Source organism: Natrix helvetica, assembly GCF_964273705.1.
Source record: "Natrix helvetica genome assembly, chromosome: 4".
NCBI classification, from domain to species: domain Eukaryota; kingdom Metazoa; phylum Chordata; class Lepidosauria; order Squamata; family Natricidae; genus Natrix; species Natrix helvetica.
Genome location: NC_138550.1, coordinates 669,607 through 686,174, shown reverse-complemented (window position 1 = coordinate 686,174; position 16,568 = coordinate 669,607). Strand labels below are relative to the sequence as shown.

The 16,568-nt window shown below is 57.4% G+C and overlaps 1 protein-coding gene across 1 annotated transcript; it reads left to right on the top strand.

Annotated features, from left to right (window-relative positions):
• Positions 1-1,142: 1,142 nt before the first annotated feature.
• RRM1 (ribonucleotide reductase catalytic subunit M1) lies at positions 1,143-15,780 on the top strand. Its single transcript, XM_081952681.1, has 19 exons — positions 1,143-1,310; positions 2,256-2,344; positions 2,940-3,117; positions 3,711-3,811; positions 4,674-4,733; positions 5,716-5,755; positions 6,854-7,016; positions 7,941-8,082; positions 8,228-8,311; positions 9,048-9,209; positions 9,433-9,512; positions 10,091-10,292; positions 10,894-11,043; positions 11,836-12,057; positions 12,513-12,589; positions 12,737-12,872; positions 13,484-13,579; positions 14,358-14,546; positions 14,940-15,780. Exons 1-19 carry the CDS (start codon positions 1,292-1,294, stop codon positions 15,120-15,122), a joined length of 2,373 nt encoding a protein of 790 aa, XP_081808807.1. The 5' UTR covers positions 1,143-1,291; the 3' UTR covers positions 15,123-15,780.
• Positions 15,781-16,568: the final 788 nt, after the last annotated feature.

The following is a 16,568-nucleotide window of genomic DNA, read 5'->3' as shown; positions in this document are numbered from 1 at the left end:
TTACCTAGTTGGGTCATGAAACGTCTGCAAGGAAACATCCAAGTGCCCCAAGGACCCCTCTGTCGTTCTCCTCCCCCTCCTCCCCCCTGCCAATCCCTTCTAGCACTGAGAATCCAGGGAAACAGCCAAGCTCAGAGAGCCTCAGGGACCCACATGTCAATGCCCCCATTTCTGGTCTGGTGGGACTCTGACTTTCAAGGGCTCCGCTGCCCTGCCTTGCCTGTGGGGCAAAAAGCCACCCAGAAATGCAGCCATCAGGGCAGGGATGGCCTGGCTCCTTGTGCCAACATCACCCACTGCTCGGCCTTGGCTCCCAAGAGGCGCCAGGAGTGATTGAAGATGCTGCTGCTCCTTTCAAGCCCTGAGTGGCCCAGATCGGGGTTCCTGGAGGGGCCAGTTCTTCCAAGGACGACTGGCGGCCCCACAAGCTCCCCCCAGAAGGGCCTTCCCAGACTCCTTCCCCAGAGTCTGCTCACCTGGGGGGCTCAGGACCCGCCTTTCCGTGGGGACTCCTGTGGGGTCTCTTGCTTGAGCAGGGGTGGACTAGAAGACCTCCAGAGTCCCTTCCAGCCCTGTGCTGATTGATACTGGACCCCTTCCACTGGAGGGATCCCCCCCCATCCGACTACAGCCCCCTCCCACTGTCTGCTCTGTGTCGGTGCCCTGGTTCATGGTCCTCGGGTGGGCTTCTTCTGTTTCCGCGTTGCTGGGTGTTATGCGGGTCCCCCTGTTTGACCTGGTCTGGAGCCCCTGCCTGCCACCGAGTGAGTTAGGAGGGCAGTTGTGGGCAGGGCGGCCGGAGGGAGTGAAAAGGGGCTCTGCCAGCTGCCCTTCGCATCCTGAAGGTGGGGAGCCGCTTTCAGGGCTGCTCAAACGCAATTGGGGTGCAGCGCCCCCCGCCCCCCACCGCGGGGTCCTGGCTGCGTTTGGGGGGGCTCTCTCCGGGCAGCGGCGAGAGAAAGCGATCCAGCGAAAAGGAGGTCGGGGCACTGCCGGAGGTGCCCTGCAGGTGGCGCTATGGCGGACTGACTGCGCCACAGTCTTGGAGAAGCAACAGGGCGGGCGTCTCTTTCCCGCCTTCCATCCCGGCGCTGCGCACGCGCGAGTCCGGAGGCCGGTTTCCCCGTCACCCGCCATCTTTGTGCGGGGCAAACTCGGCTGTTAGGGGCGGCGGGGCCCGCGTCCAAGATGGTGGCGCCGGTGTCTGGCGGGGCGGGGCCGCGGCGGTGGCGGGAAAGCGTCTGGCGGGCGATCGGCTGAGGCGGCGGAGCTCCTCGTCCGGCCCGGCACCATGCACGTCGTCAAGCGAGGTGGGCAGCCCGGTCCCCCCGCCCCTCATCCGACGGTCCCGGGCACTCGCTGGCTGGAGGGCGATGGGTTTTGTAGTCCCCCAGCGGGTCCCTTAGGCTGGGAGCCCAGCCCTCCCCACCCCAGACTTCGGGGGGTAGCGACCCCCCCTCCCCTCCCCATTGGGACTCTTAAGGCGGAGGGGGCTCCCCGGCCCTGCGGGGAGGGATGCCCCCCCAAGGGGCTTCGAGGATCCCCCTCGTGCCTGGCAAGATATGGGGGGTCTCTCTCCCCCCTTCCTCCCCCACAGCCCCCCTGGCGACCCCCCCCGAAGCCCCTGGAAGAGGGAAAGGGGGCGTCCCAGGGGTCTGTTGGGCAGCCTGTTCCCCAAGTGCAAGGAAGGGGCCCCTCCCCCCCTGCCTCGAGACCCCCGGAGCCCCCAGAGGCAGCCCCCCCAGTCCCCCCCCTGAATGGAGGCTGCATCTCCCTCCTGCAGACCCCCCCAAGGGAAGGGACGAGGCCCGAGTAGGTGGGCCAAGGTCCTCCAGATGGGGGGGGCATCACGGGGTCTCCTGAGTGGGGAGGGGGGGTGCCTGCTCCCAAAGGCCAATGGAGGGAGGAGGAGTGAGTCCCCCTCCCGAAACTCCTGGAAGAGGAGAAGGCTTGACCAGAGGGACTTCGGCCTGTCCGGCAGGGCCCAGGTGCTTGGGGGGAGGAGGGGGGAGGGATTGAGCCTTCTGGTCTGAAGAGTTCCTGTAACTCCTGAAAAAGTGGGGGGCGGCAGCCTGTCCCCAAAGAGTGGCAGGAGTGTGGCCCCCTCCTGTTCAGCCCCCCCCAGATCCATTATGAACAAGGGAATGGGGCACAGACTGGGTCCCCCTGCCCCCCCCAGGGCTGCTGCTGCTGTTCTGCCCCAACTGCCTCCTTTGGACTCAAGATTTCATGCCTGTCGCTTTCCTCCTGGGCAGATGGCCGCCACGAGCGGGTGATGTTTGATAAGATCACCTCCCGGATCCAGAAGCTCTGCTATGGCCTCAATTTGGATTTTGTGGATCCCGTGAGTTTCCTTTTGGCTTCCCCAGATAAAAACCCTGGTATTCATAATGCTGAGGAAAGGGGATTAGTTTGCCACCAGAGTCTACTTCTTATTTCGATGGACATCTTCTCTCTGGTGTGGCTTGGATCAGCTGGGGGGGGGGGGGGAGGAGGGGAGGAAGGATACTTTTATAGGTGTGGCACCACCCCCTTCACTCAGGGTCCCTCCTCAACTCATGGCCTTAATCGCTACTCAGCCTTTTATTTATTTGACAAATGTATACGGCTGCCCAACTCAGACAGAGGTGAGTCTGACATTCAAAACCATAATTGGATAGGTAGGCAGGCAGGCAGGCAAATGCAGGAATGGAAATAGATGGGCAGAGAAATAGAAAAATAGATGATAGAGAGAGAGATACTGAAACGGATGATAGGTGGAGAAATAGGTCGGTAGATGAAATTGGATCATGTGACTGTGGGGATGCGGCAATGGTGGTAAGTTTGAGGGCTAGTCAAAACTTTTTTTTTTTTAGTGCCCTTATAACTTGGAACGGTCACTAACTGAATAGTTGTGGAAATCCGTTTCCCATGAATAAGAGTTCTCTTGTTTTGGCCAGGCTCAAATCACCATGAAGGTGATCCAGGGTCTGTACAGTGGGGTGACCACGGTCGAACTGGACACGCTGGCGGCTGAGACGGCAGCAACTCTCACAACCAAGTACCCTGACTACGCCATCCTGGCCGCACGCATCGCGGTCTCCAACCTGCACAAAGAAACGAAGAAAGTCTTTAGTGGTGAGTGTTTGCAGAAACGGGGACGCTATGTTATTACTGTGGTTTAATTTCGATCAGGTGGCCCTGGGGATGCTGCAACAATTTTAAGTGTGAACAAACGGTCATGTCACTTTTTTCACTGCTGATGTAACTTTGAACGGTCATTAAGTGAACTATGGTAAGTCAAGGAAAACCTGTACTATAAGAAGCTAAAAGTATATCAAATAATAATTGATGCAAATAGGTCCTTTAAGATGTTCTTAAGAGACACCCAGAGGCCTGCTGTCATGAAGCAGCCTCTGCCCGCCTGCCAAAACAAGGGACCAGCTGGGCTTTCCTAGCCTGACCATCACAGCCATCACTGAGAAGGCTATTTTGTGGGAAATTGTTCCAGCTCCTTGCTGTTATTTTGAAAGTTTGCTAAGCAACCAGTCGCAACTGAGAACTACCTGTATTCAGGAAGTGAATTAATGCTGACTGGATCTGAACAGAAAGATGGATAAGTAGAAAACTGATCCTCTGCAACTGGACCGCCATATACTGTAGGTGTGCCTTCCTCCTGCCACGGTTAATATGGCCGTGCTGTGATCCGTTGTGCCTTTCTTGCTTTCCAGATGTGATGGAAGACCTCTACAACTACGTGAACCCACACAACAGCAAGCATTCTCCCATGATCTCCAAACAAACCCTGGACATCGTACAAGCCAACAAGGATGTAGGTGCTGATTGAATGAAGTTCTGTGGAGCAGGTGGAGACAAAGGTGGGGTCCCTGGGGCTCTCCGAGCTGGGTGGCTTTCTTGCAGATGTTTCATGACCTAACTAGGGAACATCATCAGTGAGGGGGGGGGGTTGCTCTGTGTTTAGTTAAATGGGCATCCTCTGTCAGTGTTGGTGGGAGTGTTCTTTGTGGTCCCCTGCTTAGGCTGTTGAGAGAGCAATCTCCCCTCCCTTCCAGCACTGATGATGCTCCCTAGTTGGGTCATGAAAACATCTGCAAGAAAACAGCCCAGCTCAGAGAGCACCAAGGTCCCCACAACTCTCCCCCCAAGCCCCACTCCCTTCCGGCACTGATGATGCTCCCTAGTTGGGTCTGCAGGAAAGGAGCCCAGCTGAGAGAGGACCAAGGTCCCCCCAGTTCAACCTTGAGCTACAGAGATTTGCTTCTGCTAGGGAAACAGGTTCTAGTGCTGGGGGATTCTAGCCTTGAGGTGGGACCGACTGAATCTTGCCAGGGTCTTTGGTGCCTCTTTTTTGAGATCCCGACATTTCCTCTGTGATGAGCACAGCCTGTTGCTCTTCTGGCAAGGCCTTGTGTCCGGTCCTGGCCCTGGATAGGCTCTGGGGTCTTCATTTGCTTCCATAGACCTTGCCTAGGCGCTTGAAGAGCAGAGCCTGGAAGCCAGGAGCATCTTTGCCACTCACAAGTCAGATTAGATCCCCCCTCCCCGCCCCCCCATGACCCTCTGAATTTTAGCGTATGTATGAACAAGATTGCTGCATATTTTGAGCTCAGGCGGGCTGAGGGCCACACGGTCTCAATGTTGAATCTGATATCCTGTTATTGTTTTTTCCACAGCGACTGAATTCTGCAATAATCTATGATCGGGATTTCTCCTACAATTACTTTGGCTTTAAGGTAAGGTGGAAGTTTTATCTATTTATTTACTTGTATCCGGTCTTCTGTTCTGTTTACAAATAACTCAAGGGAGTGAAAATACACAATACTCCTTCCTTCTCCACGTTTCACCCCCAAAACAACAACTCCGTGAGGTGGGTTGGGCTGAGAGGGAGGGACTGGCCTAAATTCACCCAGCTGGCTTTCAGGTGGGCCTTGAGGTCATGGCCTCCTGCTTTCTAGCCTAGAGAGAGGATAGCTGGAAGAATCATGGGAGTTGTAGAGGAGAACCTGAAGATCATCTAGTCCAACTCTATGTAACATGCAGGAAAACTATTTAAATCCTCCGTAGCCAGTAATTAACTATCCTCTTCTTCAAAACCTCCAAAGGTGGAGAACTCGCAAGCTCTCTAGGGAGACCCTTCTTTTCTCCCCTATTTTACCATCAGAAACCTTTCCTTACGTTTAAAGGATTCCTACCTTCCTCTCTCCCTCCCTCCTTCCTTTTTCCCCCTCCTTTCTTCCATTTTCCTTTCTTTTACCTTTTTTCCACAGCCAGGGGGCAGATCATGCTAAACAGGATACGTACAGTAGGATCAAGGTTGATGGTCCCAGTTATTTACTGGTCACCATTGTTGGTGTACCAGCTAACAGCGCTGTTTATGTAACCACGGATGCAGCTGCCCATCCTTGCTAGAAAACAAGGGTTTATAAGACCAGTTTTACTTCCGGGGTGGGTTTGTTTGTGGCGGGGGTGGGACAGTTGAGGAAATGCATCTGGACGGGGCTTTTCTAGGCCGAGGAAGAGCAGAGTTTGAAGCCGCCTCCTTTTGGTTCTGCTGGATCCAGACCACGGGGGTGGGGGGGGTGGGGCGGAGGATGTGGGGCAGTTATTGCGGGCACATTTGGGGCCTGGCAGTAGACTTAAAGCATGATGGTGATAAATGGTTGTATTATTTAATTGTCCCTTGCTGACCCTGATTTTTTTTTAAAAACCTTTCAGACCCTGGAGCGCTCCTATCTTCTGAAAATCAATTCTAAAGGTTTGTACAACGGGCTCAATTCTTTGTACGAGGGTTCTTAACTTTTCTGAACGTCTGATAAAGCCAAAGCCCATTTTGGAACTGCCAGGCATCAGAGGGACTCTTCCAGCAAACCTCCAAGCGAGAAAGGGTCCCACTCAGATTCCTCAAAAGGTTTCTGGCCTTTTCAGAAGGTCTCAAGAAACACCCATTGGACCTGCCTGCCTAGTTGATTAGGTAGCGGTGGGCTCTCTCCCATGGGACCCTCCTAGCCAGCTGCCTCCCCCCCGCTGACTCTGCCCAGTTTAAATCCTGCACGGGTTGCCCATTTGACGCATCTGCTGAAGTGCAGTTCACGAGCCTTTCCGCCTTTTCATAACATCTGAAAAAGGTTCTGCTGAAATTCTCTGGAAGGGGCTGGCCCAGCTCTCCTCCCAACTGGGTGGATGCATCCCTCGTAAAGGTGGTCCTTGACTTATGGCCACAATTGGGGCCAGAATATCTGTTGCTAAGGAAGGGATTGTTAAGTGAGTCACACTCGATTTCACTACCTTTTTTGGCTATAGCCATTGGAATCGCTGCAGTTGTTAAGCGAGGCACGTGATTGTTAAGCGAATCTGGCTTTGCCTGTCAGAGGCTGTCTGGGAAGGTCACTCATGGTGACCGCCTGACCCCCAGGGCCCTCCAGCCATGTTAAATATATGCGGGGGAGAGGGGGGCAGCTCCCGAATTTCAAGCACACAACTTATGGGGGTGCTACAACGGTCATAAGGCTGAGGACCAGTTGTAAGTCACTTTTTTCAGTGCTGTTGTAACTTTGAATAGTCTGAACAAATTGTGGTAAATGAAGGGCTGCAAGTCTTGGTGAGACCAGGTTTTAGATTCATTTAACAGAATAGCAGGGTTGAAATGTGGCTGCTCTCTGTGTGTCTGTCTGTCTGTCCTTGGAACTTTGGAACTGGATCATAAGTACCTTCTGGGCTCCATTGTAACTTTGGACAGTCACTAAACAAGCAGTTGTAAACCAAGGACTACCCGTAAGTGTGGGGACAGGTCTCTCCCACCCAGCCAAATGCGTAACCGTCGCAACGTCTCCCTTCTCTGCCCCCCTGCCTGCAGTGGCCGAGCGTCCGCAGCACATGCTGATGAGGGTCTCGGTGGGCATCCACAAGAACGACATCGAGGCGGCCATTGAGACCTACAACCTCCTGTCCGAGAAGTGGTTCACCCACGCTTCCCCCACCCTCTTCAACGCCGGCACCAACCGCCCTCAGCTCTCCAGGTAAGGGTTGGGGGAGGAACCGCTGAAGCCCAGCGGCTTGGAAGGGCGAAGAAACGGGGGCTGCTTCCTGCTTAGATGGTGTGTGGGGCAGTCGCTCCCTTCCTTCTGCAGCTCACGTGGCCACAGGCAGATTTGGGGATCGTTGTCCGATTCCAGCATCTTGGGGCAGCAGCGAAGAAAGATTGAAGGGCTTTTTTCGGGGATTGCCTTGGGTCCTGTTGCAAGAGCACCAGCGCTGAGACGTATATACCGCTTCATGGTGCTTTATAGCCCCCTCAAGGTTTTACAGCTTGCTGCCCGCAACAATCTGGGTCCCCCTTTTACTGGCCTCAGAAGGATGGAAAGCTGAGTCGACCAGTCAGGATCGAACTGGTGGCAGTGGGCAGAGTCAGCCTTCCACCCTGCACTCCAACCACTGGGCCACCCGGGGCTCTTGTAATCTGCAATCACTTGCAAAGGTCAAGATGTAATTGTGGCCTTGGGAGATTTATCAAAGTTGGTGGGATTAGGAAAGGCCTTAATTGAAAAAAATAAAGACATAATAATTTATTTGGCCAAGTGTGGTTAGATATATATATATATAAGGCATTTGTCTCCGGTACAGAAGCTTTCGGTGTGCATGAAAACAACAGAATGTAATGATAATAATAAAGCAAACAGCCAATAAAAGGTGGAAGCAACAATTGATCATGAAAGGGATAAAAATCCTGCAGCCAGGCCCTGTGGGTTTGATCTGCTGTGAGAGTTGGGGGCTCAGCAGAGTGACGGCACGAGGGAAGACCCTGCCCCTCTCCCTGGTCTGGGCGTACAAACCAAGGTTGCCTGAGCAGTGGGAGTTGGGGGTGGAAGGCAGCCGTCTTGCTGGGCTCGGGGCTGGGAGGGGACCTTGCTCTACCTGCACATCTGTCTTTTCTCCCCCTCCAGCTGCTTCCTGCTGTGCATGAAGGACGACAGCATCGAGGGCATCTACGACACGCTGAAGCACTGCGCGCTCATCTCCAAGTCCGCGGGGGGCATCGGGGTGGCCGTGAGCTGCATCCGGGCCACCGGCAGCTACATTGCTGGGGTGCGTCTGCCGTGGGCAGCCCGGGTGGATTCCTGGGGGCCCCCAAGGGGTGCTCGGGGGGGGGGCAACTGGGGCTGCCTCCAAGGGAGCCTTTTCTCCCTGGCTAAGGAGCAGCTCACTCTCCCCACTCTCTTTCATTTCCCAGACCAACGGCAACTCCAACGGGCTGGTCCCCATGTTGAGGGTCTACAACAACACGGCTCGCTACGTGGACCAAGGGGGAAATAAGGTGGGTGGTCTTCTCCCAAGGGGGCTGGTGGAGACGTGTGTGGCCAGGGACACGCACAGCGGGGGTGTGTGTGTGATTGTCCCAGGGCTGTCTTCTCAAGCATAGTTTAAAGTGGGGGGGGGTCTCCAACCTTGGCAACTTTTAAGATGTGGGGAGTTCAACTCCCAGAATTCCTCGGCTACAGCTGGCTGAGGAATTCTGGGACTTGAAGTCCACAGGTCTTAAAAGTTGGCAGTGTTGGAGACCCCCGCTTTAAAGTGGGGGCTTGTTTCTGGCGAGGGGTGAAGGTGTCTCAGCAAAGTGGAGAGAAGAGCAGCCAAGAGGATTAGGGGGCTAAAACAGACGAAGAACCGGTTGCAGGAATTTGGGGTACGTCCAATCTAGTGAAGAGAAGGACTAGAAGGGGCATGATACCCCAAAGAAGAAGAGGAGGGGGGGGGTCATATTATTCTCCAAAGCCCAGAAGGCAGGAGAAGAAGCAACGGATGGAAACTAATCAAGGAGAGAAGCAGCCTGGAACAGAGGAGAAACCAGTGGATTGATTTGCCTCCAGAGGTTGTGGGTGGAGGCTTTTAAGAAGAGACTGGGCAGGCTTTTGTCTCCTGCTTGGAGGGCTGGACTAGAAGACCTCCAAGGCTGGGGGGGCCCGAGGGTTTGAAAGAGGCCCCAGAAACGCACCCAGGGCCAAGATGGGCTGAAGGGGCTCTTGCCTGGTCTCCCCCCCCCCCTCTCCCAGAGACCCGGGGCCTTCGCCATCTACCTGGAGCCCTGGCACTTCGACATCTTTGAGTTCCTGGACCTGAAGAAGAACACGGGGAAGGAGGAGCAGAGAGCCCGGGACCTTTTCTATGCGCTCTGGATCCCGGACCTCTTCATGAAACGGGTGGAGACCAACCAGGTAAAAGGGACTCTTGGCAGGATCAGCTGGGCGAGGGGACCCCGAAACTGAGCCCTGATCTTTGTGGCCTAGAAGGGGGGGGGGGCTTATTCTTGAATGGCATCCAATGCTTTGCCTTTCATGGACCTCTTTTAAGGTGGCTATTAACGCACGGAGGCTCTTCTGCAGAAGGAGAGGGCGTAGGTAGTGGGTGGGAGTTGAGCTTTCCCCCCTCCTCCAACAGGACTGGTCCCTGATGTGTCCCAGTGAGTGTCCCGGTCTGGATGAGGTCTGGGGAGAAGAGTTTGAGCGGCTCTACGAAAGGTAGGCAGGAACGGCTGGGCTGGGAGGGGCAACACGGAAGCCCGGAGCTTCTGCAGGCCGTTTTGAGATGCATGGGCCTCCACCACCCTCGGTCCCAGGGATTTCCCCAGGGAGCCACGAGGGGGGGGGGTTGGATGGAACCCAATGGAACAATACTCGTAAAGCCCTCTGTGCTGAGAAGGCCCCCAGAGGGAGTTCAAGAAATGCGGCAATAAAATGCCAAAGGGTACGTGACCCAGCATAGAAAGGATTCTGGGCGGGAGAAGAGGCGCTGGGGTTGGAGGCCTTCCCCAAAGCTTCCTCCCCTCTCCTTGGGGGACTCCCAGGGGCTCCATCCAGCAGGGCAGCAGGGCCACCAGGGAGGAAGCTCTTGGGGGGCTGAGGGCTTGCGTTTCGTGGAGGTGGGTGGGGTCGCTGGTTATCCCCATGCCGGAGGTGACCGAGGGGCCGGATCGGCCGCCTTGGGCGGAAGGTGGGGGCTTTGTGTTGGGAGCGGGGGCCCTTCGGACTGGCGGAGGCGCCTGGGCGTTTGGGCTGAGGCCGGGGAGGTGCTGGAAACCCTGCGCCTGTCCCTCCAGCTACGAGAAGCAAGGCCGGGTGCGCAGAGTGCTGAAGGCCCAGCAGCTGTGGTACGCCATCATCGAGTCCCAGACGGAGACAGGGACCCCCTACATGCTCTACAAGGACTCCTGCAACCGGAAGAGCAACCAGCAGAACCTGGGCACCATCAAGTGCAGCAACCTCTGCACCGAGATTGTGGAGTACACCAGCAAGGAGGAGGTGGGCCTCCCCCCTCCCCTCCCCCCTCCCTCCCTTGCTTTCCACTGCCTGCCCTTTCCCCCCCTCCCTCCCCTCCCCTCCCCTCCCCTCCCCTCCCCCCTCCCTCCCTTGCTTTCCACTCCCTGCCCTTTCCCCCCCTCCCTCCCCTCCCCTCCCCTCCCCTCCCCTCCCCCCTCCCTCCCTTGCTTTCCACTCCCTGCCCTTTCCCCCCCTCCCTCCCCTCCCCTCCCCTCCCCCTTTCAGCCGAGCCCAGAAGGGCTCCCAGGCGCCCAGAAAGGGCTCTTATCACAAACCTCCTCCCTAATTGGTTCCCGGGTGAAGGACCTCCGTGTGGGGCCGGCAGCAGCTGTGAGAAAGGGGGCAGCCAGGCAGGGAGTCCAGGCTGAGAGGCTCCTCTTCCCACAGTCCTTTGAGGGCCCCGAGGGGGCCGGCCATTGACCAGGAGTTTAAGCACGGTGGAGCCCCACGGAGGGAAATCAACGGTGGGCCAAAGCTGAGGGTGTCCAAGGGCTGGGCTCCCGTTGGGGTGGGGGGTCTCCGGGGGAGGCCTGTGGGGGGGCCTTCCCTCCGTGAGAGCCTCTCTTTTGCTTTCACCCTCCAGGTGGCCGTCTGCAACCTGGCCTCCATAGCACTCAACATGTATGTGACGCCGGAGCACAGCTACGACTTCCAGAGGCTGGCCGAGGTCACCACGGTCATCGTCCGCAACCTGAACAAGATCATCGACATCAACCACTACCCGGTGCCGGAGGTGCGTGGGGGCCGGGAGGGGGCACCCGGGCTGCGTCCCACGTCGTGACGGTCGTTAAGCGCCCACCACCTGGGCACAGGGAACCCAGGCGCCGGTCGGCTCTCAGGCAGGGAAATCCCCAGCAGATTCCTTCCTCCGAGGCCCCTCTAGAGCGGCCCATCCTCCAGCCGACCCTGGGCGGCTCCTAATCAGAAATGTAAAAAACAACATCGGATTATTTTAAAAGTCAACCCAATGAAACGGTAACAATCCAGGCGGACCCAAAGCCGCCTTTTCCCCAGAGGCCACTGGACTTCCTGGTTTTCCTTTGAAGGCGTTTCGCTTCTCCTCCCAGAAGCTTCTTCAGCTCTGACCGGAGGGTGGGGAAGGGAGGGATCGGTGCTCCTTGCGGAGCGGAAGAGGCTTCCTGGATGAGAAGGGAAAGGCCTTCAAAGAAAAACCCAGAAGGCCCGGTTGCCTCTTGGAGAAAAAAGCCCCTGGGGGGCAACTGTGGCCTGGAGGACGGAGAGCAATCTCCATAGGCATCCAGGGCAACCTACCACCCCTTAACCCTCCCCCCCCTCCCCAGCGCTTGGGGGAAGGACCAACCCCTGAGGCCTCACGGAAGGTCCAAGGGGGGCAGAGTGGGCTGTGGGGCGGGGGTTCCCACGGAGGAGACCGGCTTCCTAGCTCCCCTCGGGGGGGGGCAGCATTTAGGGGAAGGGGTTGGGGGGGTGGAGGTGGACTGGAGATCCGCACAAGCTGAGACCAGGTGGGCTGAGCCCTTCCTTGCCCCCCTCCAAACCTCTCCAGGCCGAGACCTCCAACAAGCGCCACCGCCCCATCGGCATTGGGGTGCAGGGCCTGGCCGACGCCTTCATCCTCATGAGGTTCCCCTTCGAGAGCCCCGAGGCCCAGCTGCTCAACCAGCAGATCTTCGAGACCATCTACTACTGGGCCCTGGAGGCCAGCTGCCAGCTCGCCCGGGAGGACGGGCCCTACGAGACCTACCAGGGCAGCCCCGTCAGCAGAGGAGTAAGTGGGAGGGGGGGCTGGGCGTGGGCCTGGGTCCCCCTGAAAAGAGGCATTTGCTCCCCTGTGGGTGTGGGATTCAGATCCCTGAAGAGGCTCCATTCAGTGGGCTTCCTTGGTGCTCCCTCAGCTCGGCTGTCTTCTTGCAGACGTTTCGTGACCCGACTACTAGGGAATGTTATCAGTGCTAGCAGCAGCAGCAGCAGCAGCACTGATGACATTGCCTAGTTGGGTCATGAAATGTCTGCAAGAAAACAGCCGAGCTCAGAGAGCGGCTTTATCTTTCTTTTCAAACCCAGAGAATCTCCACAGTGTCCCATTGGACAGGCAGACCTCTCCCCTCTTAGCTCCCCTTGGGAAGAACGTTTGGGCTGCAGGCCCTGCTCTGTGGGGGCGGTGGGCTTCCCTGTGGGGCGTGTGGAATAAAGGGGGCTGCCTTCCCTCCGACCCCCTTGCAGATCCTTCAGTACGACATGTGGGACGTGACCCCCACGGGCCTTTGGGACTGGAGCGCTCTGAAGGCAAAAATCGCACAGTGAGTACGAGAGCCCCCTCCCCACGCCCGGCTGCAGAGCGCGGGTGCCCAGGGCAAGGGGGGCCATGCCCCTCCCTCTTCCCTGGGGCCTGCTGGGCCCCTGCCAGCCCCCCGTTTCTCCTGCCCGTCTCTCTCTCTCTCTCCCAGGTACGGGGTCAGGAACAGCCTCCTGGTGGCCCCGATGCCCACAGCTTCCACGGCTCAGATTCTGGGGAACAATGAGTCCGTGGAGCCTTACACCAGCAATATCTACACCCGCCGAGTCCTCTCAGGGGAGTTCCAGGTAAGGGCTGTCCCAGGTAAGCCTTGGAGGGAGGGGGGGGACCAGGCCCAGGGCTGTGGGGGGGGGGTGTCCCGGGACTGCCAAGAGGAGCCAAGAGTGATGGGGGCTGGAGTGCAGAATGCAGCTGGTCCTCGGAATTACGACCACAACTGGGCCAGAAGTTCTAAGAATTGCTAAGCAGGGGGGGGGGTGTTGTTGTAAGGTGGACCCCACCTGGTTTTCTGACCTTTTTTGACATGGTTGTTAAGCGAATCATTGCAGTTGTTCAGTGACTGGCGTCGTTAAGCCAATCCAGCTTCCCCCCAATTGACCCTCCTTTTGTGGGAAGGAGGCAGAAGGCCTGAGCCCTGAGCCCCCCGGAGAGGAGCTGCAAAGCGCTTGGGGGTCGCCAGGCTCCCAAACTTTGATCCTGTGTCTGGTTGACAGTCCCTTTTTTTCAATGCTGTTGGAACTTCCAGTGGTCACTAAAAGAATGGTTGTAGGTCGAGGACTGCCTCCCTCAGAGAAGGGCCCGCGTGGCCACCTGGGGAGGGAAGCGGACGTGGGCCGTGGGGGGGGGGGCAAAGGCGGGTGACTTGCCTAAGGTGACTGCCGGGGTTTGGGGGTTGCAGATTGTGAATCCCCACTTGCTGAAGGACCTGACCGAGAGGGGCCTGTGGAGCGAGGAGATGAAGAACCAGATCATCGCCTTCAGCGGCTCCATCCAGGTACGTCCGGCCGAGGGTCCTGGGCCCCCTGTGCTGGTCAGGGGCCCCGCCCGTTTTTCTGCTCTACTACGTGTGGGGGGGCCCAGCTGAGCTCCCCTCCGGTTGCGTCATGGAGACGGTCCCTGGCGCCTGGCACCTCGCCCAGCACAGCAGTGGCTTCCCGTGGAATTGCCTTTCCCTCATCCGGGGCTCTTGCGCAGGAGACAAAAATGCAGGCTGCCGCTCGGCCGGGGTTGCTCCGATCGGGGCCTGTGCGTTTCCCAAGCAGCCGCGTGAAGCCTGGTGTAGACGTGCTAAAGACCAGCTTTAAAGAACAGATCGGAAGGATAAGAACAAGACAGCCCCACAACATGGATAGATATCTTTGGGCATAGGAGAGGGCTGTGGAAATGAGGGCTTTGGCAGAGGGATGGCACGGGGGCAGAAACCGTCCCTTGTGTCTAGTTGTTTTGGCGTGCAATGCCCTATAGCGGGGGCCAGAGGGGAGAAGCTGAAACAGATCATCTCCAGGCTGGTTGCAGTGAGGCGGTGTAAGCCGCCCAGAATCCTTTAGTCGAGATAAGCAGTGCAGAGATTTAAGCAATAAACAAGATTTTTACCAAGAAGACACTCCTCCTTGGTTGCCCAGGCTGAAGAGGCTGCCTGCAGAGAGGTTGCTGGGACCTCTCCCTCCCTCCCTCCCTCCCTCCCCCCCTCTTTCCCCCAGCTCCCAACTGCCCAGGGAGAGAGAGGGAGGGAGAGAGAGAGAGACCCATCCTGCTGCTCTTCTCCCTTCCAGAATATCCCGGAGATTCCCGAGGACTTGAAGCAGCTCTACAAGACGGTGTGGGAGATCTCGCAGAAGACCATCCTGAAGATGGCAGCTGACCGGGGGGCCTTCATCGACCAGAGCCAGTCTCTCAACATCCACATTGCGGAGCCCAACTACGGCAAGCTGACCAGTATGCACTTCTACGGCTGGAAGCAGGTGAGCGGGGAGGGCAGAGGAAGCCACCACCTCCTGCAGCGGGCTGGGGAGGCCCATGAAGCTAAGCCCCCCCCACCCACCTCTGAACAGGCATCTCCACCAACTGCATAACAGCGTTGATGGTGTTCCCTAGTTGGGTCATGAGATGTCTGAAAGAGAGCAACTCGGCCCAGAGAGCACCGTCTCCTGGGGATTGGCCCAAAGTCACCTTCTCGGCATTCATGCCTCAGGAGTGACTAGAACTGGTTTCCTAGTGATTGGCCCAGTCACCCAACCAGCTTTCGTGCCTAAGGTGGGACTGGAATTCGTGGCCTGCTGCTTTCTGGCCTGGATGCCTCCACCGCTGAGGCCGAGGCCTTGGGTCCTTGAGCCGGTTGCACTTGCCTCCCGCAGGGCCTGAAGACGGGGATGTACTACCTGCGGACGAAGCCGGCGGCCAACCCCATCCAGTTCACCCTCAACAAGGAGAAGCTGAAGGAGAAGAGCTCCAAGGAAGAGGAGGAGAAGGAGAGGAACACGGCGGCCATGGTCTGCTCCCTGGAGAACCGGGAGGAGTGCCTGATGTGCGGGTCTTAAGGAGCCTCTGGGCCCCCTCGGCCTCCTTCCGCCTTCCCCCAGCCCCCCAGCCCCCAGCTAGGTTAGGAAGTTCTAGGTCACCCCGCAGGGCAGCCAGGCCGTGGCGCTCTGTCTGCAGGAAACTGGGTAGCCATCCTGCACTTGCCTTCCCTTGGAAATGGCCAAGGCGGGGTTGGGGGATGAGGTCAAGGGGGAAGGGAAGAAGTGGGGGTCCAATGGCTGCAGCCAGAATCTGTAAGTGCCCTTCAGGGGCCGCTCCTCATTCGCCCCCCCCCCCCCCCGGGAGCCAGGTTCAGCTGCTTTGACGATGCCTCCTTGTGCCTGACCTCCTTTCTGGGACCCCCCACCTAAGGGCCTGCTGCCCCTTCTAGCCCGCCCTGTCTCGCTGTCTCCCTCTTTGGGGAAGGAGTCGGTTCCTGGGACAATTTCCCCCTCGTCACAAATCCTTGGAAACCATCCCGACCGTACTCGGTGGCCAGGCTGGGCTGCTGGACCAGAGGATTCCCCTTGGCTTCATTGGCTTGTTTCCTCACCCAATCTGTGCCTTCCGTTTGACTATTTATTGTATTCGGCTCCTCTGCATGTAGACCGGAATCCTTCAGCTCCTCAAATGCACCAATAAAGGCTCCGGTGGGAGGATAAGGGCCGTCCTTTCAGACCTGGTCGGTCACTTTGAGTTCACTTTGGGGGGAAGTCCTAGATGAACTGGCTGCCTCCCAATGTTTGAGGGTGTGTGTGTGTGTGTGTGTGTCTGTGTGTGAACCTACTTAAAGCAGGCAGGACAAGAGGCAAAGGATGGAAGCCTACCAAGGACAGAAACAACGAAGAGCCAAGGAGAAATTTCCTGACAGGGAGGACAATCGAGGGGGGTCCTGGGGGCTCCATCACTGGCTTTGGCTTTGAAAGAGAGGCTGGACAGGCCATTTGCCTGGGATATGGGACAGTCCAGCTGTGGCCGTTTTAAGACTTGCCCACTTCGGCCTCCAGAATCCCCCAACCAGCCAGGCTGGATGAGAAGTTCTGGGAGTTGAAGTCCACAAATCTTGAAAGTTCCCAAGGTTGAACACCCTTGGTGTAGGGTCTCTAACTTGGGCGGGGGGTTGGACTAGAAGACCTCCAAGGCCCCTTCCAGTTCTGTAACTGGTGCGCTGGATACAGTGGAGCTTAAAGAGCCCAATCTTGAGTTTTCTTTCGACTCTGTTGAGGAGCCGAGGGGTTCAAATGGTTCGTATGAGAAGGTTTTAGGGCCAGATGGTCAGTAGCCACAGACCGGAAGCAAAGAACAGGCCGTCCCTGGACCGGTCAGCCCTGCCATCTCACACACCCCTAAATCCTGATTTGTCAGACCTGAAAGGATATTCGTGGGCGGGAGGGCAGAGAAAACAAAAAGCACCCCAAATTAAAGAGAAGAGGGCAATTGGTTCACCCAGCTAGGTAACATCAACA

What these genes read in the sequence shown, in the direction of transcription:
- RRM1 (XM_081952681.1), top strand. An exon ending in CCTTCAGCGGCTCCATCCAG is followed by an intron (nt 13,580 to 14,357) that starts GTACGTCCGGCC and finishes TCTCCCTTCCAG; the next exon opens with AATATCCCGGAGATTCCCGA. An exon ending in ACTTCTACGGCTGGAAGCAG is followed by an intron (nt 14,547 to 14,939) that starts GTGAGCGGGGAG and finishes TGCCTCCCGCAG; the next exon opens with GGCCTGAAGACGGGGATGTA.